This window comes from Salvelinus alpinus, chromosome 10 (assembly GCF_045679555.1).
Source record: "Salvelinus alpinus chromosome 10, SLU_Salpinus.1, whole genome shotgun sequence".
NCBI lineage: Eukaryota > Metazoa > Chordata > Actinopteri > Salmoniformes > Salmonidae > Salvelinus > Salvelinus alpinus.
This window is the reverse complement of record NC_092095.1, coordinates 60,900,229-60,920,176: the sequence shown is the minus strand read 5'-3', so window position 1 is coordinate 60,920,176 and position 19,948 is coordinate 60,900,229. Positions and strand designations below refer to the sequence as shown.

The 19,948-nt window shown below is 41.4% G+C and overlaps 1 protein-coding gene and 1 long non-coding RNA gene across 3 annotated transcripts; both read left to right on the top strand.

The window, feature by feature from the left end:
• The first annotated feature begins 170 nt into the window (after positions 1 to 170).
• Positions 171 to 5,601, top strand: LOC139532491 (keratin, type I cytoskeletal 18). 2 transcript variants are annotated; one of them, XM_071330151.1, is made up of 8 exons: positions 171 to 637; positions 842 to 924; positions 1,182 to 1,338; positions 1,498 to 1,659; positions 2,922 to 3,047; positions 3,917 to 4,143; positions 4,380 to 4,414; positions 5,060 to 5,601. In XM_071330151.1, the coding sequence occupies exons 1-8, from the start codon at positions 302 to 304 to the stop codon at positions 5,323 to 5,325; spliced, it is 1,392 nt and encodes a 463-aa protein (XP_071186252.1). In that variant the 5' UTR covers positions 171 to 301; the 3' UTR covers positions 5,326 to 5,601. The 2 variants fall into 2 exon arrangements, with proteins under 2 accessions (XP_071186252.1, XP_071186253.1); XM_071330152.1 differs by lacking the exon at positions 4,380 to 4,414 and having other exon boundaries at positions 172 to 637.
• A 2,404-nt stretch (positions 5,602 to 8,005) lies between these two features.
• On the top strand, positions 8,006 to 10,579 carry LOC139531379 (uncharacterized). Its single transcript, XR_011666352.1, has 3 exons — positions 8,006 to 8,712; positions 8,893 to 9,173; positions 9,305 to 10,579. It is a non-coding gene; the product is annotated as an uncharacterized lncRNA (long non-coding RNA).
• Positions 10,580 to 19,948: the final 9,369 nt, after the last annotated feature.

The following is a 19,948-nucleotide window of genomic DNA, read 5'->3' as shown; positions in this document are numbered from 1 at the left end:
GACCAACCCTCACCACTCAAGTGTCCGCCTCTGTCCAATCAGCTGAGGTGGAACTCTAAATTTCATAGTAAAAACAACAAAGTCACAAAGGAAAACTTGAATGTTTACTCTAAACCTGTTTGCCCGGGGGTGTGCTGGACGTACTACAGCCAATCGTATCTTTGGGGCCGGTTTCAGGTGTTGAGCAGCGGTATAAAAACAGTCCCTCGCATCTCTCAATCACTACCTGTACAGGTGACTATCGGTTCTACACTGCCTCTCTATTTTCTTTCTCAACTCACCCATTCAACCAACTCCTGCCATGTCTAGTAACAGAGCCTTTAGCATGTTCGGTGGGGCCGGGGGAAGAGGCTCCAGGGTGTCCGTGGCCAGTCTGGAGGGGCTACGGAACGCGATGCGTTCTGACCCAGAGAATTCAAAGGATGTCTCTCCTGCCCCCGGGCCCGCCCCGGATGATAAGAAGACCATGAAGGGTCTCAACGACCGTCTGTCCGGCTACCTGGGCAGCGTGAGGAACCTGGAGGAAGCCAACAAAGATCTGGAGGACCAGATTCAGGACATCTTGGACAAGAGAGGAGACCCCAACGGCCGAGACTGGGATGTGGTTGAGAAACCATTGAATGACCTCAGGAAGAAGGTGATTTTTCAATCAGTTAATTATTTAATATGATTAATTAGACTGATTTATTCTGCATTTTTGCCCTTTGAATGATCAATGTACAGTACTGTATGTCTATGTCAGCTGAGCTTATTCACCTGATAGTCACTTGATCTCTGTCTGTGAATCGTTTGGTGTGTTTACTGAATTCTCAATAACTGGTCCATGTTCTCTCGGTTTCAGCTCCGTGATATGACCATGGATAATGCACGTTTGTTACTGCAAATTGACAACACCAAACTGGCCAATGATGACTTCAAAAACAAGTGAGACATGACATGCTATCAATTTATTATAGAAAAAGACCTGGAGATTTATTTAACCTTCAATTAATAAAAAATAGAAATAGGACAAAAATACACAAAATAAAATTAATATTATTGGATTATTATTATTATGTCATTATAATAAAAACATTTATGAAAATGGTGCTCATTTACATATAGCAGTCTTTGCTAAAACCCAATGGGTCTTTTTACATTGTATGGGGCTAAGAGAGATGCTCCTGTCCTCTCCTCTGCAGGCTGGACAACGAGAAGCAGGCCAGGAAGACTGTGGAGCGGGACCTGATTGGTCTGAAGAAGATGATTGACGACACCAACCTGAACCGCATGCAGCTGGAGAGCCAGGTCGAGTCTGTGAAGGAAGAGCTCGCCGTCCTCAAGAAGGACCATAAGGATGTAAGGGCACACACTCATTCACCCACTGTTCCTGGAACAGTGTTGAGATTTACCTCATAATGGTTAGGTTTATAGCTGGGAATAGGAGAGATGATCCTAGAGCAGCTTTTACTTGAAATAGCCCATAATAACTACTGTATTCTCCCCTGCTGCATGCAGGACGTTGATGAGCTGCGTAAGAAGATCAAGGACTCCAACGTCCTCGTGGAGTTTGACTCCCAGGACAACAACCTGAGTGATACACTCAACAAGATCCGCTCCCAGTACGAGAAACTGGCCAAGAAGAACCTCAAGGATACCGACGACTGGTACCAGAGCAAGGTATGAAGATTTACTTCCTTATCAATGAAACACACTATATTAGTTTGTTCATTAATTATCTAATTCCTTCGCTTGTTTGTTTGTTCATTCCTTAATTAATTAATGTCACTCGCTCTATCTCTCTCTCTCTCTCTCTCAATTCAATTAAATTTCCTTTATTGGCATGATGTAACAATGTACATATTGCCAAAGATTTACAATATTAACATCATTCAAATAATAATAATCAATATTGTCAATGGGACAGCAGTAACTACAATAATCAAGGGTCAAAATAACCATACATTGAACAATTACAATAACAATAAGCATATGTTGGTATGTCAGACACTGACTCATCTTATGGCAGGCAGCAATGTACTGTAGTGCGCTGCCAACCCATAGCGCTCTGCGTCCTCCCCCAACAGGACGGGCAGCCTATTCTCATCAGAGAGGTCTTTGAAACCTTGAATAAGGGTTTCAAATTTGGGAAAATGACACTCTAATTGTTTTATATTTTTTGACATTTTGTCAGGAAATGCAGCTCTGTCTCAGGTTCTGCTGTGGTGCAGTGGTTGCACAGCCTTTCCTGTACACGGAGCCAGGTTTTCCTGGGTCTACCCATCTCAATGGCAAGGCTGTGGAGACTAACACCAGGGGTTGAGGATTTTTATAGAATAGTGGCCAATTCATCGATTTAAATATTGAAGAGCGCAGGGCTCAGATTGCAACCCTGGCGAAGGCCCCACTACTGTTTAAAGAATTAAGTTATTTTCTTGCCAATTTTGAATCTCAATGTATTCCCAGTATACATTGAACTAATTATGTAATATGTTTTACCCATTACACCACTTTCAATAACTTCGTAGAACAGTCCTGTATGCCAAATAGAATCAAATGCTTTTTGGAAGTCGATAAAGCAAGCGTACATTTTGGTATTATTTTGGTAGACTTGTTTATCTATCAGGGTGTGTAGGGTGTAAATATGATCGGTCGTGCAATGTTTTGGTATAAATCCAATTTGGCTTTTACTCAAGACATTGTGCTTATTAAGGAAGTTTAGAACTCTTACATTTATAATACTACAGAAAACCTTCCCAGGTTACTGCTACACACAAATGCCTCTGTATTGCTAATTCCTGTCCTTTTTTTTTTTGGTTTTTCCAATTTTGCCAGAAGTTGTTTGTGTTTATGGACTCCTCAATTAGTGTCAGCATCTTGCTGTTGTACAGTGCTTTTTTGGTTTTCAGTTCTGAGTTTGATTCTCTCTCTCTCTCTGACAGTTTGACAGCATCAAGGTAGAGGTGGTTCAGAATACTGAGGCTCTGCATTCAGGCAAGAATGAGCTCAAAGACCTGCGCAGACAGAGACACCTCCTGGAGATAGACATACAGTCTATAATGAGCTTGGTAAAACATACCTACCTGCACCATCTCTCTCTCGCTCGCTCGCTCGCACGCACACACACACACACACACACACACGAATTTCCGGCTGAAAAGACTACATTCTGTCCCCCTGTGTTGGTTTTGGTATGTCATCATATTGTAGCCCATGTAAATGATGCTATAGTAAAACACTCACATCACCTGACCAGTGACATCACACACACCGGACCATACCCAACATAGGTAACCCCCATACATCACCTGTACTGTCCTACATGCTTAGAAAAAAGGGTTCAGCTATCCCCATAGGAGAACCATTATTGGTTCCAGGTAGAACCATTTTGTGGTCAATGTAGAACCCTCTTTAGAAAGGGTTCTACCTGTAACCGAAAAGGTTCTTCAAAGGGTTCTCCTATGGGAACCGCCGAATAACCCTAAATAGCACCTTTTTATCTAAGAGTGTAGGTCAACTGTAAACTGGGTCAAGGTAAAGCTGACCATGCTAAACAGGGGTCAACTATGCACACACACATCCCGTAACCTACAGAGAATGCAACACCTCTATATAGGGATGTAACATAGCTGTGTTGTCGACACACATTCCAGCCAACCTGGTTATTACATTGAACTCTGTCATTACGAACCAGACTGAACTTCATGACCTGTCATCAATATGGTCGCCACCTGGAACATATGTGAACTTGATTTATCAACAACAACTAATACAAAACAGTCCAACATCTGATAGCATTTTACAATGCTTGGCTGGGTGTCTTTATAGTCAGGAAATACAAATAAAAGTAGTGAGTTCAAATCGATTTGATTGGTCCCTGTGCCTGTCCGTCACATCTGCTCACAAATTGATTGGTCTCTTTCCTTGTCCGTCACAGGTTCACTCCCACGAGGAATCTCTGAAGGACACGGATGGGCGGTACAACCGTGAGATGACCCGCCTCAATAAGATCCTGCTGCAGTTGGAGGGAGAGCTGGTCCAGGTGAGGACGCAGGTGGAGAGGCATGTGGATGACTACCAGGAGCTGCTTCACGTCAAGATGAAGCTGGAGGCCGAGATCGAGAACTACCGCAGCCTAATGCACGACATCGCCCCCGACGACAGGTGAGCTAACGATGCACAAACCCAGAGGGAATGGGGGCTCAGTACTCATGACTTGATGTGGGTTGTCATAGCCAGTACCTCCCAGTTAGCCCATGGCTTATAATGAGGTACCTATACGTAGGATCAAACAACATTCAGTTTATATAGGATCTGTAGCTGCAACACATTTGCAGTAAACCTGGTATTACATTTCAAGTTGCCGGTTAAGTGGTGTAATTTATCCTCTTCCCTAACAGCGTGGACTTTTCTTTAGAGCAGGCAGTGAATTGTGGTAAGTACTGGACATCGGCCCTACTGAACCATCTGATCTGATGTATGGGGAGAAGACACCAGGGAATCCAACATAACATTATATCTCTGTCCATCTAAGATGTCTCTGTCTCACGGACCAATCAGTCACAGTGCGCTCTAACACCACTCCAGATTGCTGTTCATTCTCAGTTATGACTAATATCACTCTGTCTGTACTACCTACCTATGTCACTGTATAACTGCATGATGTCAAAGACAATGTTCTTAACATGTTGTAGACAGATCCAATGGTATTCTGATTGTGAGTTGTTCCTTGTACGATTGTAAGACATTGATTCATTTGATCCCAATGTTATGTGGATGTTTTGCAGAGGTGGTGTCTATTCAATTCATACAAACATCTGATTCAAGTAGGATTTGCAATTTGATTTGAACATGGCCAATATACTATACATTTCCTATTCAAATTGTATGTCTTCATCTATTAGAGTCTGGTGGAACCGTCCTGATCACGCAATAGCTCACACTCTGATTTACACAGAAACAGAATGGTGAGCGTAGCAATCAGGATGGTTCCACAAGGCTACTTCAATTCCTCAACTGAAAAACATCCTACAAAACCTTCAGACTGAGATCTTCTTCCTCTTTCCTGACTCCACATCAGAGCCGCCCCAGCCACCTAAGAAAGCCTTGATGAAGGATGAGGTGGATGGAAAGGAGGTCCCCAAAAAGACAGAAGCCCCAGCAACTCAGAAAAGTCTCCCTCCAATCCAAGAGGCCCCCACAAAGAAGACAGAAGCCCCTGCAACTCAAGAGGCCCCCACAAAGAAGACAGAAGCCCCTGCAACTCAAGAGGCCCCCACAAAGACAGAGGCTCCTACAAAGGCAGCTAAGGCTGAGACACCAACAACCGAAGCAGGCCCCAGCTGAGGAGGATAAACCAAAGAAAGATTCCTCCTCTTGTGTCTTCTTCCTCCTCCGATGCAGACAATAATGACCATAAAGAGAAACCCATAAAGAAGTCTGCCCCCTGAAACCCCCTCCTCACCTCAACCCCCATCCCTCTAGTCTTTTCTCTTCGTGTTTTGAAGCCCAGCATCGTAACTAATGATGTTGTGTACAGTGTGAAATAGATTTGGTGTTGTTATTCCACTGCATTCTTTCTCAGAGATGTTTCTCTACAAAATAAATACGTTCAACACATTGTTCTTGACTCTGTATCATCAATGTCTTCCAGTTGTCTTGTTCAAGACATTGACTATTGTTTTTATTACCAATGAGTTGTGCAATATTCCCTGGGTAGTAAGTGTAGTGTTGTAGTGGTGGGCCTAAAACGGCTGGACTGAAAATAGTGGCTCTGTTTTTACTGTTCACCCACAGAAACATTGACACTGATCTGAGGAAGTGAGGACTGGAGTTCTGAGGAATTGGATCTAAATCAAACAGAGCTGTTTTCACAGTGAAGCTAAAGTGAAACCAAAGACAATGCAACAGTAAACATGTTGTCTCCCATGAATGACCACTACAGTTGATGACATATAAGATTAGATTCTGTGAAACAAGGACTGAGGCCAGGTATCAGCAGGTAGCCTAGTCAAGCCAGATGTGTATAGCCATAACAGACATTCTGATGACCTTATTCAGTGGTGTAAAGTACTTAAGTAAAAAATACTTTTAAGTACTCTTAAGTCGTTTTTATGGGTATCTGTACTTTACTATTTCAATTTTTGACAAATTTTTATTTGACTTCACTACATTCCTAAAGAAAATAAGGTAATTTTTACTCAAAACATTTTCCCTCACACCCAAAATTACTCGTTACATTTCGAATGCTTAGCAGGACAGGAAAATGGTCCAATTTATGCATTTATCAAGAAAACATCCCTGGTCATCCCTAATGCCTCTGATCTGGCGGACTCACTTAACACAAATGCTTTGTTTGTAAATTATGTCTGAGTGTTAGAAAACATGAAAATAGTTCCATCTGGTTTGCTTAATCTAAGCCATTTGAAATTATTTATACTTTTACTTTTGATACTTAAGTATATTTAAAACCAAATACTTTCTAACTTTTACTCAAGTAGTATTTTACTGGGTGACTCACTTTTACTTGAGTCATTTTCTATCACAGTTTTTGCCGATTGCTTCCACACTGAAAGTGAATGCTTAGACAAAAGCATCAAAACCTTGTAACCATGCCTTAAACAAAGGCACCAAAAGTACAAACCCATTTTCTGCTTTGCACTTTGTTTGTAATTCTGCAAAACACTTTCAAAACACTACACACTGTTTCTTACATTAGACACTTCGTTCAAGAACGAAATCTCTTGCAATCATAGGGAAAACACTTCTATTCAAAATGCAAAACATACCTGAAATTGGCAACACACACACACACACACACACACACACACACACACACACACACACACACACACACACACACACACACACACACACACACACACACACACACACACACACACATGAAAACACTTCTACAGTAATTGAACACCAATTAGTCTGAGCCTTAGCACTACAAATAGACCTCAGGTGTTTGACTGTTTACATACCCTACATTACCCATCTCATATGTATATATACTGTACTCTATATCATCTACTGCATCTTGCCATCTTTATGCAATACATGTACCACTAGCCACTTTAAACTATGCCACTTTATGTTTACATACCCTACAGTACTCATCTCATATGTATATACCGTACTCTATACCATCTACTGCATCTGCCATGCCGTTCTGTACCACCACTCATCCATATATCTTTATGTACATATTCTTTATCCCTTTACACTTGTGTGTGTGTGTAAGGTAGTAGTGTGGAATTGTTAGGTTAGATTACTGTTGGTTATTACTGCATTGTCGGAACTAGAAGCACAAGCATTTCGCTACACTCGCATTAACATCTGCTAACCATGTGTATGTGACTAATAAATTTGATTTGATTTGAGGTAAACTCACCTCTTTTGTGAGAACTTTACAAACATGTAAGCATTGAGAGCGAGAGAACAAAGAAGGGGACCAGGCAATAGACGGAGACATATTTCCAACAACATTAGGGCCACTTTGGTGGACCATGTCATAAATCATGGCCTGACGATGAGGGAGGCTGGGCAGAGAGTCCAGTCCAACCTGAGTCGCTACACGGTAGCATCCATAATACGGACATTTAGACTGGAGAACAGGTATGTCTTCAACTTTCTACATTACTGTACCTATGTAATTGTTGCAGATTCTGCATCACAGTACAATACAATGTAGTCCTACAATATTAGGTCTATGCTCCTCAGTGAACAAAACAAATGGGTATAGTGCTGTTAAGTACATGTAATACAGTTTTGATGTTACTGTGTACAGGATGTAAAAAAGAACCTAAACAATAACATCACATTCTTGTATTTTCTACAGAACTACCAGACTGTCACGTCTGCTCCTGCTCCTCCCCTCTGATGCTGACCTCACCAGAATACTAACCACCGGTCCTGGAAATCAGCTTTGCGCGAACCCGTCATTAAGCACAGGACTCCATTTCTTTCATTTCATTTCCTCCCCTTTATATGTCACACTCCCATGTTCACTCACCAGTTGGTATTGTTCTTGTGTATCGGCGTTCTGCCTTATGTTAGTGTCGTGTTCTTGGTTTGGTTTTCTTAATGTTTTACCTGCTTCCGACTCACGGCCCCATCACAACGACCTGAGGGTGGAAGGCAATGTTTGTTCACCCAGGGACTGGCCATTGTCAATCTAGTGTTGGCAAACACCATCTGCCTACATTAGTTTTCCCAATTGATTACACACTAAAATTGGAGCTTGAAACGCAGTCACCGAAACCTGAAACTCATTTACCAAATCCCTAAACCACGTCTTCAAAATTGCAAACACAATTCCTGCTTTACACTCAGTTTTCAATTCTATATCTCACTTTTTGCAAAACACTACACAGTTCTCTAAATTAGGCACAACATTCAAAATTAAGCTCTCTTTAGTCCCTTTGGAAAGCTCTATACACCAATTTGCAACTCTCTCATCACAGGTGTAAACACTAGTTGCTGAATTGTTCACTTTGAAATCAGAGCTTTAGCACTATAAAAGGCCACAGATGAGCTCTCCTGTTCTGGAAGTCAATGGTGAAGGAGTGAGAGTAGGAAGGACTGTCTCAGATGAGATCAGGGCCACATTGGTTGACCATGTGCTCAACCATGGATTGAGTATAAGAGAGGCTGGGCAGAGAGTTCAGCACAACCTGAGCCGCTACACAGTTGCATCTATCATCGTACATTCAGAAATGACAACCGGTAAGTTACCTACCATCTACACTATGCTCTTTATGTATGTATACTGCAGTCTGACATATCAGTAGGCCTATGTTTCTCAGTGATTGTTAGTCAATGTTACAGTAATGTCATTTCATATTGAAAGAAAATAGATTATTTTTGTTTACTGTAACCAATCATATATTTGTGGATCTTCTGCAGAACTGAGAGACGGCCAGGCCATGGTGGGAGACACCGGCTGTTCACACCAGAACAGGAGACCGCTATTGTGAACATGGTGGTGGCAAACAACACCATTAGACTACGAGAAATCCAGAACCACATAATTGCAGACAACACAATATTCAGTAACATTCACCAGGTGGGCTTGTCTACATTGGACCGTGTATTACAGCACAACCAAATCCGGATGAAACAGGTTTACGGGGTGCCATTAAAGTGAAACTCAGAGGGTTAAAGAACAGAGCTATGAATATGTGCAAGTAAGTACTATACTGTGAATTTACTACCATATCAGCACTGTATAGACACATTACAGTACTGTAATCCAGTGTATTGTGCCTCACCATATTGACTGCTCTCGGTCTATGTCACATTGTCTTGTCTGTTTCAGAGAGTCTTGGAGCTGGATGCCGCTGCAATTCAGTACATTTATATTTACATTGAGGCTGGCTTCAACCCAGCCAGAAGAAGGGGACGGGGACAGAACATTATTGGCCACCGTGCCATTGTGAATGTCCCTGGACAGCGTGGAGGGAATATCACCATGTGTGCAGCCGTTAGCCAGCGAGGCGTCCTCCATCACCATGCCAACCTTGGTCCCTACAACACCGCCCTTCTCATCACATTCCTGGACACACTACATGGCTTCCTCATTCCAGCCGAGCAGAGGGGTGGACCAGAGCAGCCCAGGTATGTTGTCATCTGGGACAACGTGAGTTTCCACCGGGCTGCTCTGGTACACAACTGGTTCATCGACCACCCACAATTTATTGTTCTATACCTCCCACCATATTCCCCATTACTAAAACCTATCGAATGTTTTTTTTCGGCATGGGGATGGAAGGTGTATGATCGCCATCCCCTCCATGCCTCTTCTCCAGGCAATGGAGGATGCATGTGGTGAAGTTGATGTGGGGGCTTTCGGATCCGTCACTCCAGAAGATTCTTTTCCCGCTGTTTAGCCAGGGAGAACATCGCTTGTGATGTAGAGGAGGTGCTGTGGCCAGACCAAAATAGGAGGCAGGATGCAGCCTAATGTCTTCTTCCTTACATTTTGCATGTGTTTTTGTCTTTGTTTAGAGTTTTGAAAGAATGAGCCACTTTCATTTTTTGTACAGAAAACCCTTTATCTCACTGAATGTTTTTCCTGGTTTTCTCCTGTTGGGTACGGAAAGTGTTACATACAAAACACAAGTGTTCAAAATACTGCATTTTTGGAAATAAATGACAATGTTACTGTATTGCATTTGTGTGTGTTTATGTATATTTGAGTAGGAATACATTACTGTAACAATCTTTTACAACTGGCTACAGTGTAACACTGAAAATGCAAAAGGCATAAACCTACTGATGGGATATTCATACTAGTGTTTTGTGTTGAGCACATCAGTGTGTTGGTAGACAGATCTATTCATATGACGTGTGTCATTTTGATGCAAAAAAACATTTTGGAAAGAAAACAGTATTGAATGCAGTGTTTGCTTTTGCTAGAGATTTGTAGAGTTTAGCATTTTGTGTTCAGAGTTTGGGGACAATGGGCCAAAGATTCAGCAAACGTGTGTAAACAATTGTGGAAAACTGTAACTATGAGAGCAAATCATCGCAGATCACACAACATTCCATAATATCAACCGTGTCATTATGTCAACACTGCCACATCTTGCATCAACACCAACTCACGATGAAGCAGCTGTCCAGGGCTCCATTTGAGAGGAACAGTGTTAGAGTCAAAGACCTTCGCTATGACTCTAAGTGTCACCGCATTATACAGTAATGGCAGTAGATTGTGTCCTATTTGCACTGCATAGATACATTCAGACAAATCAGTATGTGACCTAGGCAGGTGCCACCATTCTGGGTGTGGGGGAGGGGCCTGTGGGGGCACCTGCCTTGCTCGTAGTTTTGACTGAATGTGTCTGACCCAACCCACCCCCATCCTTGTGTGAAAATGTAGACATTGTAGTCCTGTGTTTTGAGTTACGCCATATTCACAGTACAGTGTATGCATTTTCTGTTTCAGAGAGTCCTGGACTTTGATGCAGCTGCACAGCCTCATGAGTTCATTTTCATTGATGAAACTGGATTCAATCTATCTAAAACCAGGCTTCGGGGCCGACATGTTATAGGACAAAGAGCCGTTGTGAATGTCCCTGGGCAGCGCGGGGGACATTTCTCCTTGTGTGCCACCATTAGTCTGCAAGGAGTTCTCCATCACCACGCCACCCTGGGTCCCTACAATACTGCACACATGATCATATTTCTGCATGCACTACATAATGCAGCTGTACAGGACGGACCAGAGCAGCCCAGGTTTGTTGTCATCTGGGATAATGTTAGTTTCCACCGGGCTGCTCTGGTCAGGGACTGGTTCACCAACCACAATAACTTCACACTTGTATACTTGCCCCCTTACTCCCCATTTCTCAATCCAATTGAATTATTTTCGGCTTTGGCGTTGGAAAGTGTATGACCACCAACCACATGCCCGCCTGCCTCTTCTGCAAGCAACGGAAGAGGCATTCGGAGACATTGTGGGGTCAGTCCATGGTTGGATAGGCGATTATTTTCCCCGTTGCCTAGCCAGGGATGACATTGCTTGTGATGTGGATGAGGTGATGTGGCCAGACCCTAACAGAAGGTGGGATCCAGAAACCATCCACCACATGCTTTACAATCCCTTACAATACAATTTTTTGTTAACCATTGCACTGTAATTTTACTGTAATTATTTTTGTTTCTGTGAGATTACAGTAACATATTTTATTAATTACTGTACTGTTATTCTACTTTGTGTTTTTTTGTTGTTGTAAAAATCTGCAATGGAAAAAAATGAGCTGTATATATATTTTGTTGTTAAATAAGCTGTACATATTTTTTCTGGAGCCTTTATATTTGAGTTCATTGAAATGTGAGTAGATGAACTGTACCGGAACAATCTTTCACAGAACCCTGTATGAGAAAATTAAAAAGGTTTACAAAGTACAAAAGACAGCAGTGTTTTGTATAAAGTACATCAGTGTGTTGTTGCTGCTTTGAAAGAGTAATTCAAATGGTGCATGTGTGTATCATTTTGTTGAAAAAATGCCAGTTTGAAAAAGGATTTAGGTTTTGATGCAGAGTTTAATTCTGACATAGAAGTGAGATATTTATCTCTAAGTGTTGTGTTATTGGGCTGGTGTGTACAGTTCTGACACAATGAGCCAAATTCTGCAACAAGGATGTAAGCAATCACAAAAAACTGTAAGGCACCTTTACTTTTACTCAAGTATGACAATACAGTACTTTTTCCACATGACCTTATTTGACTGCTGCTTTTGAGACACGGCTGGATCCCTCCTTGGGGCTCTACTTGTTGAGTAAATAAAACACTAAACAATCACAACACAGTCACTATTGGTCTCTATTATGGATTATTATTCTAATATGTATTCATTATAGAATGTTGTCAGTTATTAAAGAGTATATTTGTTAACTGCACTGTAGAGAGTTGTAGACCTAGATATCTCCAATCGTAAAAGCACACATAAAATAAACAATTACAATTTATTTACATATTTACATAGTGTGTGTGAGAGAGGAGAGTGTGTGTGCATTTTGTGTTTAATGTTTCCTTGTCAGCCACCCATCTCTGCTTTTCTGCCTTATAAAAAGCTGAGGTCTGGAACTCCCTCCAGGTCACCTCTCTCTCTCCATTCCTTGGCCTTGGTTGCCTGACGACTCACCCTGAATGTAATTCCTCTGCTCTATCGATCACTACATAAATTCATTGTGGAGAAGAAACGTCAGTTTGTCCAGGAACTATCTGGCCGGCTGGCCAGACCTATCAATCTGGCCAGCTGGACTTAGATATCTGGCTGGCTTGCCGGACCTAGTTACTTGGCCGGACCTAGCTGCCTTTCTGCCCGGCAGGCAGGACCTAGCAATCTGGCCGGCTGGCCAGACATAGCTGTCATGTTTTCTATTCATCGTCACTAATGATGTTGTGTACAGTGTGAAATAGATTTGGTGTTGTTATTCCACTGCATTCTTTCTCAGAGACGTTTCTCTACAAAATAAATACGTTCAACACATTGTTCTTGACTCTGTATCATCAATGTCTTCCAGTTGTCTTGTTCAAGACATTGACTATTGTTTTTATTACCAATGAGTTGTGCAATATTCCCTGGGTACTAAGTGTAGTGTTGTAGTGGTGGGCCTAAAACGGCTGGACTGAAAATAGTGGCTGTGTTTTTACTGTTCACCCACAGAAACATTGACACTGATCTGAGGAAGTGAGGACTGGAGTTCTGAGGAATTGGATCTAAATCAAACAGAGCTGTTTCCACAGAGAAGCTAAAGTGAAACCAAAGACAATGCAACAGTAAACATGTCGTCTCCCATGAATGCCAACTACAATTGATGGCATGTAAGATTAGATTCTGTGAAACAAGGACTGGACTTCTAAGGAATTGTGCCTATGGCATGAGGCCAGGTATCAGCAGGTAGCCTAGTCAAGCCAGACGTGTATAGCCACAACAGACATTTTGGTGACCTTTTCTGCTGCTTTTGAGACACGGTTGGATCCCACCCTGAAGCACTACTTGTGTACTAATTAAAACTCTAAACAATCACAACACAGTCACTATTGGTCTCTATTATGGATCATTATTCTAATATGTATTCATTATAGAATGTTGTCAGTTATTAAAGAGTATATTTGTTAACTGCACTGTAGAGAGTTGTAGACCTAGATATCTCCAATCCTAAAAGCACACATAAAATATACAATTACAATTTATTTACAAATTTACATAGTGTGTGTGTGAGAGAGATAGGAGAGTGTGTGTGCATTTTGTGTTTAATGTTTCCTTGTCAGCCACCCATCTCTGCTTTTCTGCCGTATAAAAAGCTGAGGTCTGGAACTCCCTCCAGGTCACCTCTCTCTCTCCATTCCTTGGCCTTGGTTGCCTGACGACTCACCCTGAATGTAATTCCTCTGCTCTATCGATCGCTACATACATTCATTGTGGAGAAGAAACGTCAGTTTGGCCAGGAACAATGTGGATGGTTAGCCAGGGAACGGCCTTGGTATATAGAAAACATTTTTGCAGGACAATAAACATATCAGCCTGCCACTCCTGGGAACCATGTTTATACAGTTGAAGTCGGAAGTTTACATACACTTAGGTTGGAGTCATTAAAACTCATTTTTCAACCACTCCACAAATGTCTTGTTAACAAACTATAGTTTTGGCAAGTCGGTTAGAACATCTACTTTGTGCTTGACACAAGTAATTTTTCCAACAATTGTTTACAGACAGATTATTTCACAGATTATCACACTGTATCACAATTCCAGTGGGTCAGAAGTTTACATACACTAAGTTGACTGTGCCTTTAAAGAGCTTGGAAGACTCCAGAAAATGATGTCATGGCTTTAGAAGCTTCTGATAGGCTAATTGACATCATTCGAATCAATTCGAGGTGTACCTGTGGATGTATTTCAAGGCCTACCTTCAAACTCAGTGTCTCTTTGCTTGACATCATGGGAAAATCAAAAGAAATCAGCCAAGACCTCAGAAAAACATTGTAGACCTCCACAAGCCTGGTTCATCATTGGGAGCAATTTCCAAACGCCTGAAGGTACCACGTTCATCTGTACAAACAATAGTACACAAGTATAAACACCATGGGACCACACAGCTGTCATACCGCTCAGGAAGGAGACATGTTCTGTCTCTTAAGAGATGAACGTACTTTGGTGCGAAACGTGCAAATCAATCCCAGAACAACAGCAAAGGTTAAAAAAAGTATCTATATCCACAGTAAAACGAGTCCTATTTCGACATAACCTGAAAGGGCGCTCAGCAAGGAAGAAGCCACTGCTCCAAAACCGCCATAAAAAAGCCAGACTACGGTTTGCAACTGCACATGGGGACAAAGATCGTACTTTTTGGAGAAATGTCCTCTGGTCTGATGAAACAAAAATAGTACTGTTTGGCCATAATGACCATCATTATGTTTGGAGGAAAAAGGGGGATGTTTGCAAGCCGAAGAACACCATCCCAACCGTGAAGCACGGGGGTGGCGGCATCATGTTGTGGGGGTGCTTTGCTGCAGGAGGGACTGGTGCACTTCACAAAATAGATGGCATCATGAGGTAGGAAAATTATGTGGATATATTGAAGCAACATCTCAAGACCATCAGTCAGGAAGTTTAAGCTTGGTCGCAAATGGGTCTTCAAAATGGACAATGACCCCAAGCATACTTCCAAAGTTGTGGCAAAATGGCTTAAGGACAACAAAGTCAAGGTATTGGAGTGGCCATCACAAAGTAATGACCTCAATCCCATAGAAAATGTGTGGGCAGAACTGAAAAAGCGTGTGCGAGCAAGGAGGCCTACAAACCTGACTGAGTTACACCAACTCTGTCAGGAGGAATGGTTTGATTTCCCTCGACTTATTCCACATTTTGTTGTGTTACAGCCTGACTTTTCTCACCCGTCTACACACAATACCCCATAACTGAGTTACACCAGCTCTGTCAGGAGGAATGGGCCAAAATTCACCCAACTTATTGTGGGAAGCTTGTGGAAGGCTACTAATTTTTACTAGGATTAAATGTTAGGAATTGTGAAAAACTGAGTTTAAATGTATTTGGCTAAGGTGCATGTAAACTTCCGACTTCAACTGTATGTGAGCACAATTCTATCTAGTGAGAGTGCACACAACCTGTAGCTTATTTTACCAGCTTAACAATGACATACTTCTTTCAAGGGAGACCTGGCATAGAGTGCAGAGCTCTCAAGTAAAAGACACATCCAAAGCAGCTGCTATTGTACGGATACTTTTAGATCTGTGTGTATTGTTGTTCATTGTTAGATATTACTGCACGGCTGGAGCTAGGAACACAAGCATTTCGCTACACCCGCAATAACATCTGCTAAATATGTGTATGCGACCAATACAATTTGATTTGATTTCCCTCGACTTATTCCACATTTTTGTTGTGTTACAGCCTGACTTTTCTCACCCGTCTACACACAATACCCCATAATTTCAAAGTGAAAACATGTTTGTAGAAATTTTTGCAAATGTATTGAAAATGAAGTACAGATCTACATAAGTAGTCACACCCCTGAGTCAATACATGTTACAATCCACTTTGGCAGTGATTACAGTTGTACATCTTTCTGGGTAAGTATCCAAGAGCTTTCCACACCTGGATTGTGCAACGTTTGTCAATGATTATTTTCAAATTTCTTCAAGCTCTGTCAAAATGGTTGTTAATCATGGCGAGACAACAATTTTCATGTCTTGCCATAGATTTTCAAGTAGATTTACAGTACCTTTACAGTACCAGTCAAAAGTTTGGACACACCTACTCATTCAAGGGTTTTCTTTAATTTGACCATTTCCTACATTGTAGAATAATAGTGAAGACATCAAAACTATGAAATAACACATATTGAATCATGTAGTAACTAAAAAAAGTGTTAAATCAAAATATATTTTAGATTTTAGATTCTTCAAAGTAGCCACCCTTTGCCTTGATGACAGCTTTGCACTCTTGGAATTCTATTAACCAGGAACTATTTGTCTGGTCGTGCGGGCATACAGTGCCTTCGGAAAGCATTCAGAACCCTGGACTTTTTCCACATTTTGTTAGGTTACAGTCAACTTCTAAAATGTATTAAATTGTTTTATTCCTCATCATTCTACACACAATACCCTTTAATGAAAAAAGCAGAAGCAGGTTTTTAGAAATTTCTGCAAATGTATATATTTTTCAAACGGAAGTATCACATTTACTTAAGTATTCAGACCCTTTACTTGTCAGTGATTACAGCATCGAGTGTTCATGGGTATGACGCTACAAGCTTGGCACACTTATATTTGGGGAGTTTCTCCCATTCTTGGATAGGGAGCATGGCTGCACAGCAATTTTCAGGTCTCTCCAGAGATGTTTGATCAGGTTCAAGTCCAGGCTCTGGCTGGGCCACTCAAAGACAGACTTGTCCCAAAGCCACTCCTGCGTTGTCTTGGCTGTGTGCTTAGGTTTGTTGTCCTGTTGGAAGGTTGAACTTTCACCCCAGTCTGAGGTCCTGAGCAGGTTATCATCAAGGATCTCTCTGTACTTTGCTCCATTCATCTTTGCCTCAATGCTGACTAGTCTCCAGTCCCTGCCACTGAAAAACATTCCCACAGCATGATGCTGCCACCACCATGCTTCACCGTAAGGATGGTGCCAGGTTTCTTCCAGACGTGACGCTTAGCATTCAGGCCAAATAGTTCAATCTTGGTTTCATCAGACCAGAGAATCTTGTTTCTCATGGTCAGAGTCTTTAGGTGCCTTTTGGCAAATGCCAAGCAGGCTGCCATGTGCCTTTTACTGAGGATTGGCCACTCTACTGTAAAGGCCTGATTGGTGGAGTGCTGCAGAGATAGTTGTCCTTCTGGAAAGTTCTCCCATCTCCACAGAGGAACTCTTGAGCTCTGTCAGATTGACCATCGGGTTCTTGGTCACCTTCCTGACCAAGGCCCTTCCCCCAATTGCCCAGTTTGGCTGGGCGGCCAGCTCTAGGAATAGTCTTGGTGGTTCCAAACTTCTTCCACTTAAGATTGATGGAGGCCACTGTGTTCTTGGGGACCTTCAATGATGCAGAAATGTCTTTGTATCTGTGCCTCGACACAATCCTGTCTTGGAGCTCTATGGACAATTCCTTCGACCTCATGGATTTATTTTTTGCTCTGACATGCACTGTCAACTGTGGGACCTTATATAGACAGGTGTGTGCCTTTCCAAATCATGTCCAATCAATTGAATTTACCACAGGTGGACTCCAATCAAGTTGTAGAAACATCTTAAGGATGATCAATGGAAACAGGATGCACCTGAGCTCAATTTCTAGTCTCATTTCAAATGGTCTGAATACTTATGTAAATAAGGTATTTATGTTTTTATACACATTTTCAAAAATGTAAAATTTTTTGGGGGGGCTTTTGCATTATGTGGTATTGTGTGTAGATTTAATCCATTTTGGAATAATGCTCTAACGTGAATTTTTTGGGGGAAAAAGTCAAGGGGTCTGAATACTTTCCGAAGGCACTGTAACATTTTGGCCGGCGGGCAGGACCTAGCTGTCATGTTTTCTATTCATCGTAACTAATGATGTTATCATCTCAGAGATGTTTCTCTACAAAATAAATACGTTCAACACATTGTTCTTGACTCTGTATCATCAATGCCTTCCAGTTCTCTTTATTCAAGACATTGACTATTGTTTTTATTACCAATGAGTTGTGCAATATTCCCTGGGTAGTAAGCGTAGTGTTCTAGTGGTGGGCCTAAAACTGCTGGACTGAAAATAGTGGCTGTGTGTTTACTGTTCACCCACAGAAACATTGACACTGATCTGAGGAAGTGAGGACTGGAGTTCTGAGGATTGGATCTAAGGGTGATTCTGCAACTTCAGGCACTTTGACCGTGCAAACTTTCAGAAATTAAAACTTATTCAAACACCATTTTACCAGTATTGTACTTGTCTTTGATTTGTCTAGAAACTATATCTGATAATGGCTGCGATCATACTATTCAGGAATTTATATATTCTAGTCATTTTTCCCAGACAGCCATAGACAAATGTCATTTCCATCACGTCATTAAACATCCATTTTAGTTGAAAATGAAATTACATACAATTGATTTATAACGGATTTCTTATACATTTGTACATTAACTAATTTAAGTGATTTAAGGTTTTCCTAATATTAATAACTCAACATGACACCTGAATGTTTAAACTTGCCTGGTGACAACTGAAAACATTTATTTATCATGAAAAATAAGATGTTTCCACCCAACCTTTTTGTGAGATTATGATAACCATGTGATTTCCATATCTAAAACAAATAAATGTATGTAAATTATACATAATATACTCATTTACCTCAAAAATATGGGTTGTGATGGAAATGACAAGGTGTGGTGGAAATTATATCTATGTAAAAAAAAAACATGAAAACAGTTGAAATTGTTATAGCCAAATACATTTAAACTCAGTTTTTCACAATTCCTGACATTTAATCCTAGTAAAAAATCCCTGTCTTAGGTCAGTTAGGATCACCACTTTATTTTAAGAATGTGAATTAATAGAGAGAATGATTTATTCCAGCTTTTATTTCTTTCATCACATTCCCAATGGGTCAGAAGTTTACATATACTCAATTAGTATTTGGTAGCATTGCCTTTAAATTGTTTAACTTGGGTCAAGCATTTCGTGTAGCCTTCCACAAGCTTCCCACAGTAAGTTGGGTGAATTTTGGCCCATTCCTCCTGACAGAGCTGGTGTAACCCAGTCAGGTTTGTAGGCCTCCTTGCACGCACACACTTTTTCAGTTCTGCCTACACATTTTCTATGGGATTGAGGTCAAGGCTTTGTGATGGCCACTCCAATACCTTGACTTTGTCCTTAAGCCATTTTGCCACAACTTTGGAAGTATGCTTGGGGTCACTGTCCATTTGGAAGACCCATTTGTGACCAAGCTTTAACTTCCTGACTGATGTCTTGAGATGTTGCTTCAATATATCCACATAATTTTCCTACCTCATGATGCCATCTATTTTGTGAAGTGCACCAGTCCCTCCTGCAGCAAAGCACTCCCACAACATGATGCTGCCACCCCCGTGCTTCATGGTTGGAATGGTGTTCTTCGGCTTGCAAACCTCCCCCTTTTTCCTCCAAACATAACGATGGTCATTATGCCAAACAGTTCCATTTTTGTTTCATCAGACCAGAGGACATTTCTCCAAAAAGTACAATCTTTGTCCCCATGTGCAGTTGCAAACCGTAGTCTGGCTTTTTTATGGCGGTTTTGGAGCAGTGGCTTCTTCCTTGCTGAGCGCCCTTTCAGGTTATGTTGATATAGGACTCGTTTTACTGTGGATATAGATACTTTTGTACCGGTTTCCTCCAGCATCTTCACAAGGTCCTTTGCTGTTGTTCTGGGATTGATTTGCACGTTTCACACCAAAGTACGTTCATCTCTTAGGAGA

Bases quoted from the DNA above. Each gene is read 5' to 3' on its own strand.
- LOC139532491 (XM_071330151.1), top strand. From the start codon at position 302: ATGTCTAGTAACAGAGCCTTTAGCATGTTCGGTGGGGCCGGGGGAAGA. The intron at 925-1,181 runs GTGAGACATGAC...TCTCCTCTGCAG, and splicing joins AATGATGACTTCAAAAACAA to GCTGGACAACGAGAAGCAGG. The intron at 3,048-3,916 runs GTAAAACATACC...TGTCCGTCACAG, and splicing joins TACAGTCTATAATGAGCTTG to GTTCACTCCCACGAGGAATC.